At 32.9% G+C, this 17,803-nt stretch overlaps 1 protein-coding gene across 2 annotated transcripts in view; it reads left to right on the top strand.

Moving 5' to 3' along the window:
- Positions 1 to 17,803, top strand: part of CSMD3 (CUB and Sushi multiple domains 3) — a 1,257,946-nt gene that overhangs the window by 120,620 nt on the left and 1,119,523 nt on the right. For both annotated transcript variants that reach the window (XM_047073797.1, XM_047073796.1), the window contains exon 2: positions 13,209 to 13,431. In XM_047073797.1, coding sequence (XP_046929753.1) covers positions 13,209 to 13,431 — 223 coding nt within the window. The remainder of the gene's footprint in view (positions 1 to 13,208; positions 13,432 to 17,803) is intronic.

Below are 17,803 nucleotides of genomic sequence, written 5' to 3'. Positions count from 1 at the left end.
CTAACTTCAAGAGGCATATTCTGTCTCTAAATGTTCTTTTATCACTGATTCATTTATCCCATTTTTCTTCTTGATGTTTTTCCTTTAGAATCTTTCAAATACTACTGGAAATATTTTGGCTACTTCACAAGTCTGATAGTTCCATTATTATGGAAAATGGTGATACTCTAGATAATCCCATACTAACTGGACAAACGAACACATGGATGTTACAATATAAAAGTCCAAAGGACACAGGAAAGCAAAATTACATATTTCTTTCTTACCGTCAAGAATCGAATGGATATTTTGGATATGTACATAATTGGATATTTTGAACAGCAAAATATGGAATGTAACCGCCATCTACAACATACTGGTGATTGATACACTTTAGAAACTATGCCTTGGAGAATCTCATACTTTACCTTAAACTTAAAGTATATATTTATCTGGTATTAGCAAAAATCTAAAATAAAATGAAATGTCAAATAACAAGTTTGATTCATTAAAAAACTGACTTAGATTTGAATATTTCTTTATTTTCCCTGTTCCCTAAATTTTAGATAGCTTTCCAAGGACTCCTTTTATAGTACTTATCATATATGTTTGTAAATTATTTATTTATGTCTATTTTTACCATTAGCTTCTAAAGCTTAAGATGTGAAACACTGTTATAAAGTTTTTGTGAAAATCTAATGCCACTATAGTGTTTGGCACCTAGTCCATGTTCCATGAATAGTACCTTAAACTATTGATTTCTCTGTTGTTTCTGTCCAAACAAAATTGTTTTTGTCCAAACAAAACTGTGATTTGTTGCCTGAACAACACTGTAATTTGTTTTTGCCCAAACAAAATAGTTGATTATTGTAATATAGTTTTGACATTGGGATTTAGAATGAAAAATCATGTTGGTTGAAAGGATGTTGACACAGTAGTTGTGTGACAGAGAATAAAGACGAATAAGTTATAATTAATGGTAAAGCATCACAAAACAACTTCTACTCCTAACTCTGGTGGAATAGCTTGTATTACACCAAACGTCTCATCAAAAACAATTTAAAAAAAATAGATAAAACTCAAAAATAAGTCAAGCACACAAAAACTATTTGTTTCTAGAATTAAGTTAATACTGAAGGGGTGCCTGGTGGTTCAGTAGGTTAACCAATTGGCTCTTAGTTTCAGCTCCGGTCATGATCTCAGGATTCATAGGTTCAAGCCCTGCCTCAGGTTCCATGCTGACAGCGTGGGGCCTTCTTGGGATTGTCTCTCTCTCTCTCTCTCTCTCTCTCTCTCTCTCTCTCTCTCTCTCTCTCATTCTCTCTCTCTCTCTGACTCTCCCTTTCACTCTCTCTCTCTCTCAAAAACAAATTAACTTTTAAATACATATATACATACATAAATACTGCAGAAAATTATTCATGTAAAAGAAAAATAAACCTAGAAGAAAAGACTGAAATGATGAAAAAAAAGTAAATATGTAAGTAAATGTAAATGAATGTTGACTGATTAAGACCCTAAAATTGTCTTTTGGGTGTTTATAATATATGTATAATTAAAGTCTACAAAAATAATAGTGAAAATATCAAGGGATGGGGGGAGTTATAATGTTCTATTGTCCTTGCATTGTGATAAGAAAGTGATAAGGGTACTAATTTATAATGTACTCTAATAATTAAGGATACATATTATGTTCTCTAGGGTTACTGCTAACAATATAAAATTGAGCTAATACAGAGAAAAAATAATAGAAATACTTCATTAATATAAAAGAAGGCAAAAGGAGAATAAAAGGGACAAATAATAAAAGATGGAACAAACAGAAAACAAACACATAAATAATTATAGTGAATTAAAAAAATAATGACTCCCATTTAGAAGTAAAGACAATCACATACGTTTAAAAAACTCAAACCCTAAATGCTATTTATAAGAAATCCACCTAGACTGTAATACTGTAATAATTGTAAGTGTAGACACTAATGTATAAATAACTGAATGCATCCATACTAATGTTAGATGAAGTAGACTTTGTGACACGACCATTGGTGGGTCTAGAGAAAATCATTTCATAATGGTAGACAGATAAATGCACTGGGATCACATTATCATTTTAACTATATTTATTTATCTAATAATTTGCTGCCCAAATACATGGGAAAAAAGCAAAAGAGGCTAAAAACAGAAAGTAAATTCATGAGAGTAATAGAGATTTCAGTAACAATTAAAAATTTGACACAATTGGCATACATTCACCCAATAAATGAAGAATACTCATCCATTACAAGTCTACAAAGAAATTTACCAATAACAGGTTATATTTTCTTCCTTTAAGAGAGCCAGACATTTCAGCATTAACATTTGATGTTCTGAGATAAAAGCTGTCCTCCTACTCTGAAAATAATAAATTTTTTTCATGTGTTTTAATAGTTAAATTATGTAATGGAGCATCATGACTAAAGATGATAATTGTAGTAATAAATAAGAGGAAGAGGAAAAGAAGAAAAGAAGTACTAACACATAATATTCACTATGCTTAAAATATGTTTTAAAGAGATTTGCAGTTGTTAACATGCTTAATCTCTAAAACAATTCCTCATTATCCCACTTTATGATTAAAAGAAACTGACACACAATAAGATTAAGTAATTTGCACAAAAGGGATGCTAAACTGTGAAATCAGGATGTCTAGCTTCAGAATCTAAGACTCCCTGAAAAACTGGAATTTTCAATGAAAGTATAAATTACATTTTAAAGTTTAATTGAAGAGACAGATACAGACAAGAAAATCTCAATAAATTCATATTTTAGAGAATGTATAATAAAAATACAGTGATACTGTAGAGAAATAAAACAGGTTGCAAACTTTTAATTTTTTAATAAATCTTTCAAACTTTCGTATCTCTACTGTAATAATATTGCATAGACACTACCCAAACCAAAAAGCTGTATCAATGGTTGATAATCATATAACCTAAAATTTTGTTTATTTTTGAGAGAGACAGAGAGAGAGAGAGAGAGAGTGAGCACAAGTGGGGGAAGGGCAGAGAGAGAGGGAGACACAGAATCCCAAGCAGGCTCCAAGGCTCTGAGCTGTCAGCACAGAGCCCAATGCAGGGCTCGAACCCATGAACTGTGAAATCATAACCTAAGCCAAAGGCAGACACAACTGACTGAGCCACCCAGGTGCCCAAATAATCATATAACTTAAAATAAAATTATTTTTACTATAATATACTTTTCAATAATATGAATTTTATTTATTTTTAATTTTTTGAATATAGCTGGCACATAGTGTTATATTAGTTTCATGTGTACAACATAATTCAACTTCTCTATATGTTATGCTAACGCTTACCACAAGTGCAGCTACCATTTGTCACCATATGTTGCTATTACAATAACATTGACTATATTCCCTATGTAGTACCTTTTATTATTAAGCTGTTTAGTTATTATTTATTTAGTCTATAACTGGAAGACTCTATCTCCCACTCCACCCATTTTGCCCATCCCTCAACCCCCTCCCTTCTGGGAACCATCAATTTGTTCTCTGTATTTACAGGCCTGATTCTACTTTTTTGTTTGTTTATTCATTTATTGTGGTTTTTAGATTCCTCACATGAGTGAAATACTATGGTGTTTGTCTTTCTCAGTCTGATTTATTTCACTTAGCATAATACCCTCTAGGTGTCACTATTTGTAGATGACATGGTGTACATGGAAAACCCTAAAGACTCCACCAAAAAACTATTGAAGTAATAAATGAATTCAGTGAAATTGCAGGACACAAAATTCATACCCAGAAATCAGTAGTGTTTCTATAAACTAATAATAAAGTAGCACAAAGAGAAATTAAGAAAACAATTTTATTTACAATTGCATCAAAAAGAATACAATACCTAGGAATAAACTTATCCAGGGAAATGAAAGACCTGTACTATGAAAGCCATAAAATATTAATGAAAGAAATTGAAGATGACACAAATGACGGGAAAGATATTCCATGCTCACAGATTGAAAGAATGGATATTTTAAAATGTCTATACTAACAAAAGCAATCTACAGATTCAAAGAATTCCATATCAAAATGCCAATAGCATTTTTTCATAGAACTAGAACAAATAATACTAAAATTTGTATGGAACCACAAAAGATCCCAAATAGCCAAAGAAACCTTGAGAAAGAAAAACAAAGCTGGAGGTATCACAATTCGAGATTTAAAGATACATTACAAAGCTCTAATCAAAATAGATTAGACACAAAATAGATTAGGCACAAAAATAAACACATAGATCAATGGAACAGAATAGAGTGTCAAACAACAAACCCACACTTATACTGTCAACTAATTTATGACAAAGGAGGCAAGAATATACAGTGGAGAAAAGACAGTCTCTTCAATAAACTGGGAAACTCTAGGAAAACTGGACAGCTACATGCAAAAAAAAAAAAAAAGAATCTGGACCACTTTCTAACCACATTCACAAAAATAAACTCAAAATGGATTAAACACCTAAATGTAAGACTTGAAAGTATAAAAATCTTACAAGGAAACACAGGCAGTAATTTCTCTGACATTAGCTGCAGCAACATTTTTCTACACATTTCCTAAGGCAAGGGAAACAAAAGCGAAAATAAACTATTGGGACTACATGAATATAAAAATCTTCTGCACAGTAGAGGAAAACATCAACAAAACAAAAAGGCCATGTACTGAGTGGGAGAAGATATTTGCAAATGATATATCCAATAAGAGATTAATATCCAAAAAATGTAAAGGACTTAAGCAATTTAGCACCAAAAAATAATCTGATTTAAAAATGGGCAGAGGACCTGAATAGACATTTTTCCAAGTAAGACAACCAGATGGCCAACAGACACATGAAAAGATGCTCAACGTCACTCATCATCGGGGGAATGAAAATCAAAACCACCTCAATGAGATATCATCTTACACCTGTCAGAATGGCTTAAAAAACAAAGAGAGAAAGAGAGAGAGAGACAAGAAATAACAAGTGTTGGTAAGGATATGGCGAAAAGGGAACCCTTGTGCACTGTTGCTGAGAATGTAAATTGATACAGCCACTGTGGAAAACAGTATGGAGATTACTCAAAATTTTAAAAATAGAAACACTGTATGATCCAGTAATTCCACAACTGGAATTTACTCAAAGAAAACCAAAACACTAATTCTTATCCACCCCTACATTTATTGCAGCATTATCTGCAATAACCAAGTTATGGAAGCAACCTATGGAAAAGTAAGATACACACACACACACACACACACTCACACAGGAATATTGTGCAGCCATGAAAATGATGTGGTCTTGCCAGTTGAACACATTTTTAATATTTGTTACATCTATTGTTGTCCTTTGTTGTATCTAAAAAACAGTTGGTTCTTTAGATCTCCTAATTCATTTGAACATGTGTCATATATTATACACCTTCCAAGAGAAAACAGTGAAAGGAAGTACATGTGGAAGAATAAAATGATAATCATAGAGTTTAGAAAAAGAGAACAATTGCATAAAGGGATCCTCTCTGTAATGGCTTGACCTTGATATTAAAGGATTTGGATTTCCACACCCACCTCATAGAACAGGGTTCTTCACTGCTTCCTGCTGGGGTGGTGCAGGTAAAGGGGAGGTAAAGGGGAGGACTAGGGTAGGTAAGGAAGTTCAGCATCACGTATTTCTACTACAACTACTCCCTTAGTTATTAATGGGCAGATCAGAAAATAGATTTCTCTTTCCAGCAGATTGTACTGAGATACTACCCACAAGCACTTTCCTAGCTGGGACAGTCTCAGAAGAAGCCCGTTAAAGAGAAGATTTAAATAAGAATCAGAATCTCATAACATAAATGAAATTATCCAGGTTGCAAGAAAAAAAATCTTTTATTTTCCAAAAGCCAACAAGATCTCATACTGAATGAAAAAAAGCAATGAATACCAACACCACATGACAGAGATTTTAGAATTATCTGACAAATATTTTAAAGCAGTCACAATAAGGGGCACCTGGGTGGCTCAGTGAGTTAAGCATCTGACTCTTTGTTACAGCTCAGGTCATTACCTCACAGTTGGTTCCTTGGTTGGAGTCCCACTTCAGGCTCCGCGTTGGCAGTGCAGAGGCTGCTTCAGATTCTATCTGCCCCTCCCCCACTCACACTGTCTCTGTTTCTCTCAAAATAAATAAGTACACTGAAAAAAATAAAGCCACGATAAAAAATTTCAACAAACGATGCAAATAGTTAAAACATAAAAAATTTAAGTGTCAGTAAAAAGAAGTCTCAACAAAGAAATAAAACATAAAAAGAAGAGTCAAAAAAAATGTCACACACAAAAAAGTACAGTAACCGAAAAGAAAAGATCAATGGGTAGGCTCAGAGAATGGAGGGAACAGAGAAAAAACAAACAAAACAACAACAACAAAACAAGAAACTGAAGTAGAAAAAATTTACCTAAGCTAAACAACAGAAGGAAAGTAGACTAAAAAAACTAAAAATGAACAGAGTACCAAGGACCTGTGGGAATTAAATAAAGGATCTGGCATGTGTCACTGGAGTCATGAAAGGAGAGAGAATAGGGCTAAGGAAATACTTTAAGGAAATAATGACTAAAAATTTCCCAAATTTGGAAAGAGACATACACCTACAGGTTAAAAAGCTAAGTAAACTCCTAACTGGATAGGCACAAAGAAATTCATACCGTGTACATTATAATTAAACTGAAGACAGGTCTTGTAGGCAGCTAGAGAAAAAGGACACCTTGCCTGTGGGTGAAAGTTAGCAAGGGTAGGAAAGAACTCAAAAGTATACACTAATGAGATGTAATCAACACTTAGACAAGGTTCTATTCACAACAATGGAATACACATTTTTTTTTTCAAATATCCAAGGAACATATATTAAGGTAGATTATATTCTGGACAATAAAACTTAAACAAATTTGAACTAAAATCATCTAGAGTATGTTCTCTGATCACTATAGAGTCAAACTAGAAATCACTATCAAACTTTACAGAAAATCCCCAAACATTTGAAAACTAAACAATGTATGTCTATAATAGCCATGGCTTGAAAAGGAAAATTCAAAGGAAATTTAAAAATACATTAAACTGAAAAAAAATGAAAATACAGACATATCAAAATGTGTGAGATACAGCTAAGATAGTACTGAGAAACATACTATCAAAGGCATGCATTTGGAAAAGAGAAAAGTCTCAACTTAATAATATATACTCCCATGTTAACAACAAAGAAAAAGAAAAAAGCTAAATTAAAAACAAATGGAAGAAAGTAAATAATAAAATGAAAGGTGAAAATTTGAAAACAGAGTAGAGAAAGTAATAGAGAAAAAAACAAATCAATGAAACAAAATTCTGGTTCTTTGAAAAGATCAATGGAATTGGCAAAGCACTGGCAAGACTGACAAAGAAAACATGAGAAAAAAACACGAATTATTAATATTAGGAATACAAGAGGGGATATACTACAGACCATACCGACATCAAAAGGAGAATAAGGGCATACTATGAACAACTCCACATACATGGATTTGACAACTTAGAATTCACTCATTACTTAAACACACACAGCTGCCCACCCAGCCATGCATAAACGCATACACACACACACACACACACACACACACACACTCACTCACACACTTTACCTGATATGAAATATTTACTGGTAGTGGGGCAGGTACTAAGTAAGACAGTATTAAAATTTTTAATGTTTAAAATAGAATTAAAAATAGAATTCAAAAAATCAAAATAGAACTACAATATAATCCAACCATCCCAATTCTGGTATTTATCCAGAATAATTAAAATCAGGATCTCAAAGAGATATTTGCACTCCTATATTCATCGCAACTTTATTCATGATAGCCAAGAAATGGAAACAATCTGAATTTCCATTGAAGGGTACATGGATACAGAAAATGAGGTACGTATTTACCATGGAAATCAGCTTTAAAAAAAATAAGGAAATCCTGTCATACACTACAACATGGATGAACCTTGAGGACACTTTAAGTGAAATAGTTTAGTCACAGAAGGGCACATACTGCATATATCTACTTATGTGAGGTATCTTAAATAGTCCAATTCCTGCAGAAGAAAGTAGCATGGTGTAAAGATGGGTAAATTAAGATTTATTTTTCACTGGGTATAGTGTTTCGTTCATGCAAGACGAAAAAGTTCTAGAGATCTGCTTGTTGTACAGCATTGTGCTGCAGTTAGCAATACTGTACACTTCAAAATTGATAAGAGGATAGACTTCATATTATGTGTTACTTATCATAATAAAAAAAGGTTAATTGCTACCATTAAGTTCTTTACTTTACAAGCTTTATCATACAAATGCTGTGTGTCAAAATTGTGAACTCTAGGTGATAAAAAAAAAGTCATTCAATATAATTGGGCACAAGAGCCCAATTGCAGTAGATAAACACAAGTGTGGAAAAAAAATGAAAGGTAAACACAAGTGTGTTTCTTGTAATGCCACAGATCTTGGTTAGCATAAAAGAAAACAAAATAAATTTTAAAATATTATAAAATACTGTAGAATTATTATAGTTTCTATCTGTACAAAAAAGGTAAAGTATGAACATGAAAGAATAACAGGTGAACAGTTTAAAAATATGTATTCTTTTTTTAAAATATAATTTATCATCAAGTTGGCTAACATACAGTGTATACAGCGTGCTCTTGGTTTGGGGGGTAGATTCCCATGATTCATTGCTTACATATAACACCCAGTGCTCATCCCAAGTGCCCTTCTCAAATAAACTCAAAATGGATGAAAGACCTAAACGTGAGACAGGAAACCATCAAAACCCTAGAGGAGAAAACAGGCAACAACCTCTTAGACCTCAGCAGCAGCAATTTCTTGCTCGGCCTGTCTCCAAAGGCAAGGAAAATAAAAGCAAGAATCAACTATTGGTACCTCATCAAGATAAAAACTTCTGCATTGCAAAGGAAACAATCAACAAAACTAAAAGGCAACCAACTGAGTGGGAAAAGATATTTACAAATGACATATCAGATAAAGGGTTAGTATCCAAAATATAAAAAATTTCCCAAACTCAACAGCCAAAAAACAAATAATCCAGTGAAGAAATGGGCAGAAGACATGAATACACATTTTTCTAAAGAAGACATCCAGATGGCCACCAGATATATGAAAAGATGCTCAAAAATCTGTATTCTTAACCAAATTCTTGCTGACTATGTGACCCAAATCATGTAAATTTTAGTTATTTTTCAAGTATAAACTGACTCTTTAAGTGGAAAGTTAAGGTGTGAAAAATACAACATAAGGCATTCAGAATCTGTTGAAGACTGAATCTATAGAATGTTGCAATGTCAATTTTTGAGATGGGTTTTCCATAAACATGTACTGAATTATCTAGATTAAGTTTTGTTTCCATATATTCTCACAGCAGTAAGTTCTTATCCCAAACATAGCACTTACCATATTCTATAATAATAATGATCTGCATTTCCATGCTGTCTCATGTTGCAGTTTGTCCGTTCCTTGAAGACAGGCTAGAATAATGTCCTTTTAATCATTTTATCCCTAAGGCATGACATACACGATGAATAGATGAGCAGAAGTTGAAGAAATATCATCAAAGCTTCACATGTACTATAAACAGCAAAAAGGAGTTGTGAAATTATGAGAGCAACGAGCTATAATGAATAATCAAAGTAATTTCATTTAGAAATGTATGTATGAAAGGCAAATATGGATTACCAATGAATAACCAGAGAGCTAAGCAACTGTATCCTAAAATACAACTAAAAATAGTACAGTATCCATTAAAAATAAGTGAAGGATATGGAAAGGTAATTAATAAAAGAATTATGAATGAATGAGAAGCAAAGAACAAGATATTTGATATATAGTTACCAGAAGAAATGCAAATAAAATAATAAGATAATTTTTTTTTGCCTTGTAAAAAATCTAGTGTTGCCAAAATTGAAGCTAGAAGTTGAAAATACTTCATAACCTGGTGATAGCAGTAGAAATTTTCACATTCATGGAGGATAGTTTGGATGCGTCTACCTAAATTTAAAATCCAGCACTCCCATTTCTGGAATTCTATCTTAAGTATATATCACACATGTGCACTAGGATATGCATCCAAAGTTGTTCTTTGTGCCTTTGAAACCACAAAGACTAAAGCCGCCAATAAGAGATACATTAAATACATTAAAGTACAGGCATACCATATGCCATATAGCTATGTCATCATTAAGAAAGATTGTAGAAGTATACACGTATACAAGTATACTTATATTCCAGAAGATTATAAGTGATACTGTATAGATATAAACAAAAAGATTCAGAAAATTATGCAGAATATGACTGACTCAATTTGTTATATATATATATGGCATAGAAATATGCATATATCTGCATTTGCCCAGAAATGGTCTAGAAAGATACACACTAAGCTGATTTGGGGGGGGGAGGGTGGAAATTATAAACATATTGTTGGGAAATGCACTTCATTATTCTGAATCATGTGGTGTTTAATCAAACGTAGAAACAAAAATAAAAATAAAATGAAGAACACAGATAAAAATTAAAAATAGGTGTAATTCTTAATTTGCCTCAAGAAAAGGAAAGGAAAGGAACTGAAATGTATGAATCAGCAGGGACTTGGAGAATTAGTGGACAAAGCTGAGCATGTTATTTCAGGACATATGTCCTTTTTCTAAAACCATCAGGGTTATGGGGCTTGAGAATATATAAAACAGCCCATAGATCAGATTGTAGCTAAAGGGATTCATGCTTGCATTTAGTTATGAAGTTCAAATTGGAAGCTGTTCAGGCAGAAAACTAATAGAAATGGGTGATAGCTAATTAACCTAAGGCTTCAAAGTAATTGCTCTGCAAGAAGCAATTTAGAAGGGACCTTTCTCCTTTTTTTTTTTTTTTTTTTGTTTTGTTTTTGAAAATCATAAAATGCCCTATTTGACTTTTGGTGCATGAGCAAAAATATATGTATACACACAAATATTGATTTTTTAAAAACCTCTACCTTATCCAACTTCTTTTAAAAGTCAAAAAAAAAATCCCAAGAACAGTACTTTGTATCAATACTGAATATTCCAGGTTTAAGACTTAGCCATGAATGGAGATAATCAGAGTAGATTCCTGAAGTAAATATGGGTAGGAGGATAGAGTTATACTGATTAATCCCTCCCTGAGCCTCACCACTAGAAGTCAGTAGAATCAGCTACTCTAAAGCATACTTGTTTGGTACAGAAGTAGATCCCCTAGCAAAAGCAAGGTGCACTTGTGAAAAGACTGAGGAACGGGGTGCCTAGGTGGCTCAGTCGACTGAATGTTTAACTCTTGATTTCGGATCATCTCATGATCTCATGGTTTGTGGTTTTCAGCCCCATGTTGCTCTGTTCTGACAGCGCAGAGCCTATTTGGCATTCTCTGTCTCCCTTTTTCCGCCCCTCCCCTGCTGACTCTTTCTCTCTCAAAATAAATAAGTAAACATTAAAAAAAAACTCAAGAGAAAAAAAAGTGAGGAATGAATGTATACCATCCCAAATCAGTCCCTGTCTGCCACAATCTACAACTCTGGCTTCCTATCTTTCATGCGTGTTTCCTCTTATTTTTCAAAAATATCCAGACCTGTATATCATATACTCTTTCCTTCTCAGAGAGAGGAGCCCCAAATTTCCTGTATTTCTATATACAGTTCCAAATACATACACTTTGGGTACTACAGTGTTCTCTCCCCCAAATTAGCTCAGTGTCTTGGACTTACAGCTTCATGGCACATAAGCTTCATGTACAACAGATTTGGAAATGACATCAAAGCAAAGAATTCTTATCAGAACTTCTGCAACCATGGATCCAAGCTTTAATCGAGTGAAGACTAGTCTAGATTCATTCTGGGGCCATCTTGTGCTAGCATTGTATAAATTTTAGAGTTAAACATTACCCAATATGACTACAGACTAGTACATATTCATAATTTCTTGAGAAACATATTCAGTTTTCTAGGTGTCTCCAAGAGTCAAGTTGTCAAAAATTTATATCTTCCATAAAATTAGAACTCCTATAGAATTATAGAAGTTTTTAAGATGGCTGCTGTCTGTTGCCCAGGATTCAAATTTTCAATATATTTTCTCCCCAACATTAGGTTTCACTCAGATACGGTTAGCTAAGGATTGTGTTTAAACTTGAGCCAGCTATGCTGGTCAAAGATTGAATGATTACATAGAGTGTTTTTTTTAGATCTGAACCATTTATCTTCCTGGTACAAGGGTGGGAAGGATTTTCCTAAGGCACACTGACTACATGCTAGAGATATGGACAGAAAAAAGCATGCTGGGGCACCTGGGTGGCTCAGTTGATCAAGTGTCCAACTTTGGCTCAAATCATGATACTGCGGTTCCTGAGTTCAAGCCCCACATCAGGCTCTCTGTTAGCACAAAGCCCGCTGAAGATCCTTTGCCCCCCACTTCTCTGCCCCTCTTCCAATCTCTCTCTCTCAAAAATAAATAAACATTAAAAAAAAAACTTAGCATGCTACACCAAGAAAAAGTGAAGTTAATTTTTTTTTTAACGTTTATTTGTTTTTGAGACAGAGAAAGACAGAGCATGAACGGGGGAGGGTCAGAGAGAGGGAGACACAGAATCCGAAACAGGCTCCAGGCTCCGAGCTGTCAGCACAGAGCCCGACGCGGGGCTCGAACTCACGGACTGTGAGATCGTGACCTGAGCCGAAGTCGGCCGCTCAACCGACTGAGCCACCCAGGCACCCCAAAGTGGAGTTAATTTTTAAGACCCAAAATGCAAGCTAAAATCATTAAATTTTTAACGTTGTTTATAGTTTTCTAAAATTAGACTGGAAACTACTTCAGGGAAGGTATCATGTTCAAGACTTTGTCTGTTGGATCATGAAATGGATAATGATGTGTGGAGAATTTTACTTCATTGACTGGTTTATAATTACTAGCCACAAGATGCATGATAAATGGCAAATTTTCTAATATTTTGTTTGTTATGTCTTATCTTTTAAAAAAATAAAATTAGGTAATTCACCTAGCTCTTGCCATTTACAAAATTATGGTAACATAGGTCTTGGAAAAACAAAAGGCTTTTTCAAAATTATCTATCTCCTCAATTGTTTGTGCTTTATATAATATTAATATCTGTTTATTTGTCTTTTGTTGCAGGATTTATTTATACATGTGGTGGAACTTTAAAAGGACTTAATGGCACTATAGAAAGCCCTGGTTTTCCATATGGATATCCAAATGGTGCAAACTGTACATGGGTAATAATAGCAGAAGAACGAAATAGAATACAAATTGTTTTTCAGTCATTTGCTCTAGAAGAAGAATATGACTACTTATCCTTATATGATGGACATCCTCATCCTACAAACTTTAGGACAAGGTTAGTGTGATTTGAATGGAAGAATGGAGGGAAAATATGTTATGGGTAAAATGTTATTTCACACAGGGTGCTTAACATTTGTGGTACAATTGTATGAAAGTCATATTCACTATTTAATTATTGTTAATTTGGAAATATATCGTCTCATGAACAAATTAGTTCAGTGTCTCTGACTTCATAATACTATATTAATATTATCTCTCAAAAAAGTGAATGTAAATTGAATTGTGACCTTTTTAGATTGGTTAAAGGTATTTTACTTTTGTTAAGTGCTTATTTCAGGTGTCATTACTTATGGGCATAACTTTTGATAAAAGTGAAAGTATACCATGTAATGTGGCTACCCAATTTTAATATACAATATGCAGAAATACTTAAAAATTAATATTCATATAAAATACATTAATTTTATAAAATATGTATGTTTATAAAATCTAAATATCTGAAAATTCGACCCTTTAATGTCACCAACTGGGAAATTTACATTTGTCCATACAAAGGAAATTATTTATTTATAAGCTACTCGATAAAACAGGTGTGGACATTAGCTGGCACCCTGTCATTTAAGTGATTCTTCAAAATTTCTTTTTGAAAAATAGAGTATCTAAATATGTGAGAAATTTTTGCTGTCTTAGCAAAAACTCCTTTTAAATATAGATCAACTCTAATTCAACCAAGTTCAAACTACCAGATATTACATATCTCTTCTAGTCCTAGATTTTAACTAATGTGTGTAATTATGTTTAACTGTAGTAAACTGTTTTTGAACTTCTAATCCAAAATAATCTAAGTCAATACACTCTAAGATTAAAGAGTCTTTACATACTTGGCTATGTTTGCACTCAGGATGATAGTTAAAAATGCCTCAGTTGTTTCAAACAGCATGACTATGCAAAGAAAAGGTCACTAAATTGGTTACTGATGAGGGTTTTGTTTGTTTGCTTTTTTCTATACATCCATTTACTGAGTATTTCCAATTTCTTCCTCCTTTACACAAAGTCTTTTAATATCTGTTTAAGAATATACAGAAAAGCTGACATGTCTCACAGAGTTATTTCATCATCATGGCCAATATCATTAAAAACGCAATGCCTTCTGTTAATGACACAGCATTGAGTCACAATAGAAAGACAGCACTATGTACACTAGAGAGTGTGTGGGTGAGGCGGGTAGGTATCTGCTGTCATCTATATACATCCAATCAGATTACAGGCTAAAAGAGAGTAACAAAGGTAATTCTTAGAGTTTCCAGCCTGCTAAAATGATGTATATAAAAATAAAATGACAAAGACTTGTGTATATTTTTTTACAGCAGCAGCATGTAATATATAATTGGTGTAAATATAAACAAGAAATGAAACGCTCAATGCTATCTGGTAGTTTCTAACTATAAAATCGCTGATAGTATGGTTTGCCTAAGTGTCTATTCTCTCCAGATCCCCTTGAAAATGAGAAAACACATTTTTATTTTATCTCTGCTCCTTTTTTTAAAAGAAATAATTGTGGCCTCTGGGAAATTAAAAGACCTTGTCAGATGGGGAAAATCAGTTTTTTTCTTCTCATTCATTTTTTCCCAATTTGTAAATGGGAATAATAGCATTTAATTTGCAGAGATTCTATGTGTACTACAATGTAATGAATGCTCTGTAAGTCTAACCGTTAGTATTTATTAAGTACCCGTACCGGACATTACTAAGTATTTTGTATTCATTATATTATTTAACTTCTCAAACAATGTGAAAAGATTCCTATCATCAATGTTTTACAATTAGGAAAATGAGTCTTACATTACTTGCCCAAGGTTAATTGTTGAAAGTAGCAAGAGGGAGGATCATCACTATAACCCAGAATTGTCTCAGTTCAGAGCTTAAGCTTGTTAAAAAAAGAAACAAAATTCAAATATATAATTCACAAATAATATATATAATTTCCATGGTTTATGTATTGATATAAAGTCTATTTTTCCTTTGACAAAATTTAACAAATAAGATAAATAATAAAAACCAATATTTTTAAACATACATAACATATAAAGATATAAACCAAAAAATAAATTACAAACTTATTCATGGTATTTGTTTTATAGATTCTCCTCTAATATGTACTCTACACCATTTTGCTCACAGTTGGATGCATAATGCATCCACTGGTGTTCATGCTTAAACCTAATGTTACAGCTGATTTTAAATAGCAAGACTAGGGAGAAAAAAAACCAGTGTGTAACCTACAACATCTTCCAGACTGTTTATATACAATGTCTGCTGTTTGATTAGAAGCTGAAACTGCTGCTGGCAGTTTGATTTATTTTTGTGTCTGTCTGTTTCACTCATGTTTTCTTGCTTTTTGTTTCTCTCCGTTCTCACTTAATACATGCTATTAGGGTATGTCTGCTGTTCTCTATCTTTCGGAAATTGATACTTATATTTTGTTATTCTCCATGAGCTCCAATAGATATTTTGTAATGGCTTGTTATACTTGCCTTGCAATAACGCAGAAAAGATGGTTTGTAGGTCTTGTCATTCTTGCTTGTATAAATAGAGAGACACATTGGATTTGACAAACACAATTTCATACATTCAAAATATTATCTAACACTCCAACTTTTGATGATCCTGTTTGTTATCCTGTGAATTTTTAATTTATTAAATAAAAATTGATATTGCAGGCTAAATGTAGTACTTGAAGCAACACACCATTAGAGAATTTCTTCATAGGTCTCCATTAAGAGGCTGGTGCATTTGAAACAATTTGGTTTACTTGATGCATGAAAGTAATTCTCAGCTTTCTTTACTTTTTATGTGAATACCGTATTTTCTAAATAAGAAAATTATGCCAAAAATTTAAAAAATCATTTTAATCCTATGAGATGTATTTATATATTCAGGGTCATCCTACTTATGCTATTTATGTCCTTATTCAATCTCCCTACATTAAAATACATACAACTTCACATGTGACTAGAATTTTTGTTAGCATCAAATTATCAGATGCTTATATTTAATTATACTATAATTCATTTAATTATTCTCCTACTACAAGATATGTTTTTTTTTCTTTCATAAGTAATTCAGATAACAGCATTAGCTTTAACTGAGATAACAACCTCATATCACCATCCCTAGGTAAAAAGTATTACAGAAAAACAGCATTTCGTTCCAACCTCAGTTGTAGAAAGTGACATGAAGAATGCAGGGACCAGTCAACAGACAACATAGGTCACATTGTCAAAATGCTCCTATTCACACTTTTTATTTTACTGTTAAAAACAAAGTTAAGTTTTGGGATGACTGGATGGCTCAGTGGATTAAGTGCCCGACTCTTGGTTTTGGCTCAGCTCGTGATCTCATGGTTTATGAGTTCAACCCCACATCGGGCTCTGAACTGACAACATGGAGCCTGCTTGGAATTCTTTCTCTTCCTCTCTCTCAGCCCCTCCTCCTCCTCCTCCTCTCTCTTTCTCTCTTCAAAAATAAATAAACATTAAAAAGTTAAGTTTTAAAAATGCTTAATTTTCTAAATAAATAACTTCTAAAGTCATTGAAAAAAGGAGGTAGTTATCATAAACTCATAGTCATAGTGTAGAAATGCCCACGGCATGAATTTTATCTTCTTAAATTACAAGAATTTTCATGAATGCTAATAATGTTAAAAGTAAAAGGTATATATAATTCAGGTAAGTGTGAACATATAAAAACTCTTACTGGGGAAGGTAGGCGGTAAATATAAACAATTGCTGTACAGTAACAGAAGTCCAGCTGAGGGAGAGAGGTAGTGTTGGGAGAGTTGACTTCAATTTTTTCCAGTTTAATGGAAATAACTGACATATAACATCTTGTAAGATTAAGGTGTACAACATGATAATTTGAGATATATATAGATATAGATATAAATATATAGATATAGGTATAGATATAGATATAGATATAGATATAGATATAATATATAGATATAGGTATAGATAAAGATATAGATATATAGATATATAGTGAAATGATTACCACTATAAGGTTAACACCTCTATCATCTCACATAATTACCGTGTGTGGTGAGAGTATTTATGATTTGTTCTCTTAGCAAATGTCAAGTATATAAATGCACTACTGTTAACTATAATCGACATGATATACATTAGATGCCCAGGACTTTTCATCTTACAACTGTTAACTTGTAACGTTTGACCAAAATCTTCACATTTTCCCAACCCCCATCCCTGGAAACATTTTACTCTATTTCTCTGAGTTTGGCTTTTTTAGAATTCACATATAAGTGATATTGTATAGTATTACTGGTGGACTTCTCATCCATCCTTGGATGCTTAGGTTGTTTCCACCTCTTAACTATTGTAAATAAAGCTGCAATGAATATGATAATG

The sequence above is a fragment of the Lynx rufus genome, unplaced genomic scaffold, assembly GCF_022079265.1.
Source record: "Lynx rufus isolate CCGP_SWC_20201006 ecotype Redwood Valley unplaced genomic scaffold, mLynRuf1.p SCAF_12, whole genome shotgun sequence".
In the NCBI taxonomy this organism is placed as follows: Eukaryota; Metazoa; Chordata; class Mammalia; order Carnivora; family Felidae; genus Lynx; species Lynx rufus.
The sequence above is the reverse complement of the archived record's forward strand: the minus strand, read 5'-3'. Positions and strand labels throughout refer to the sequence as shown.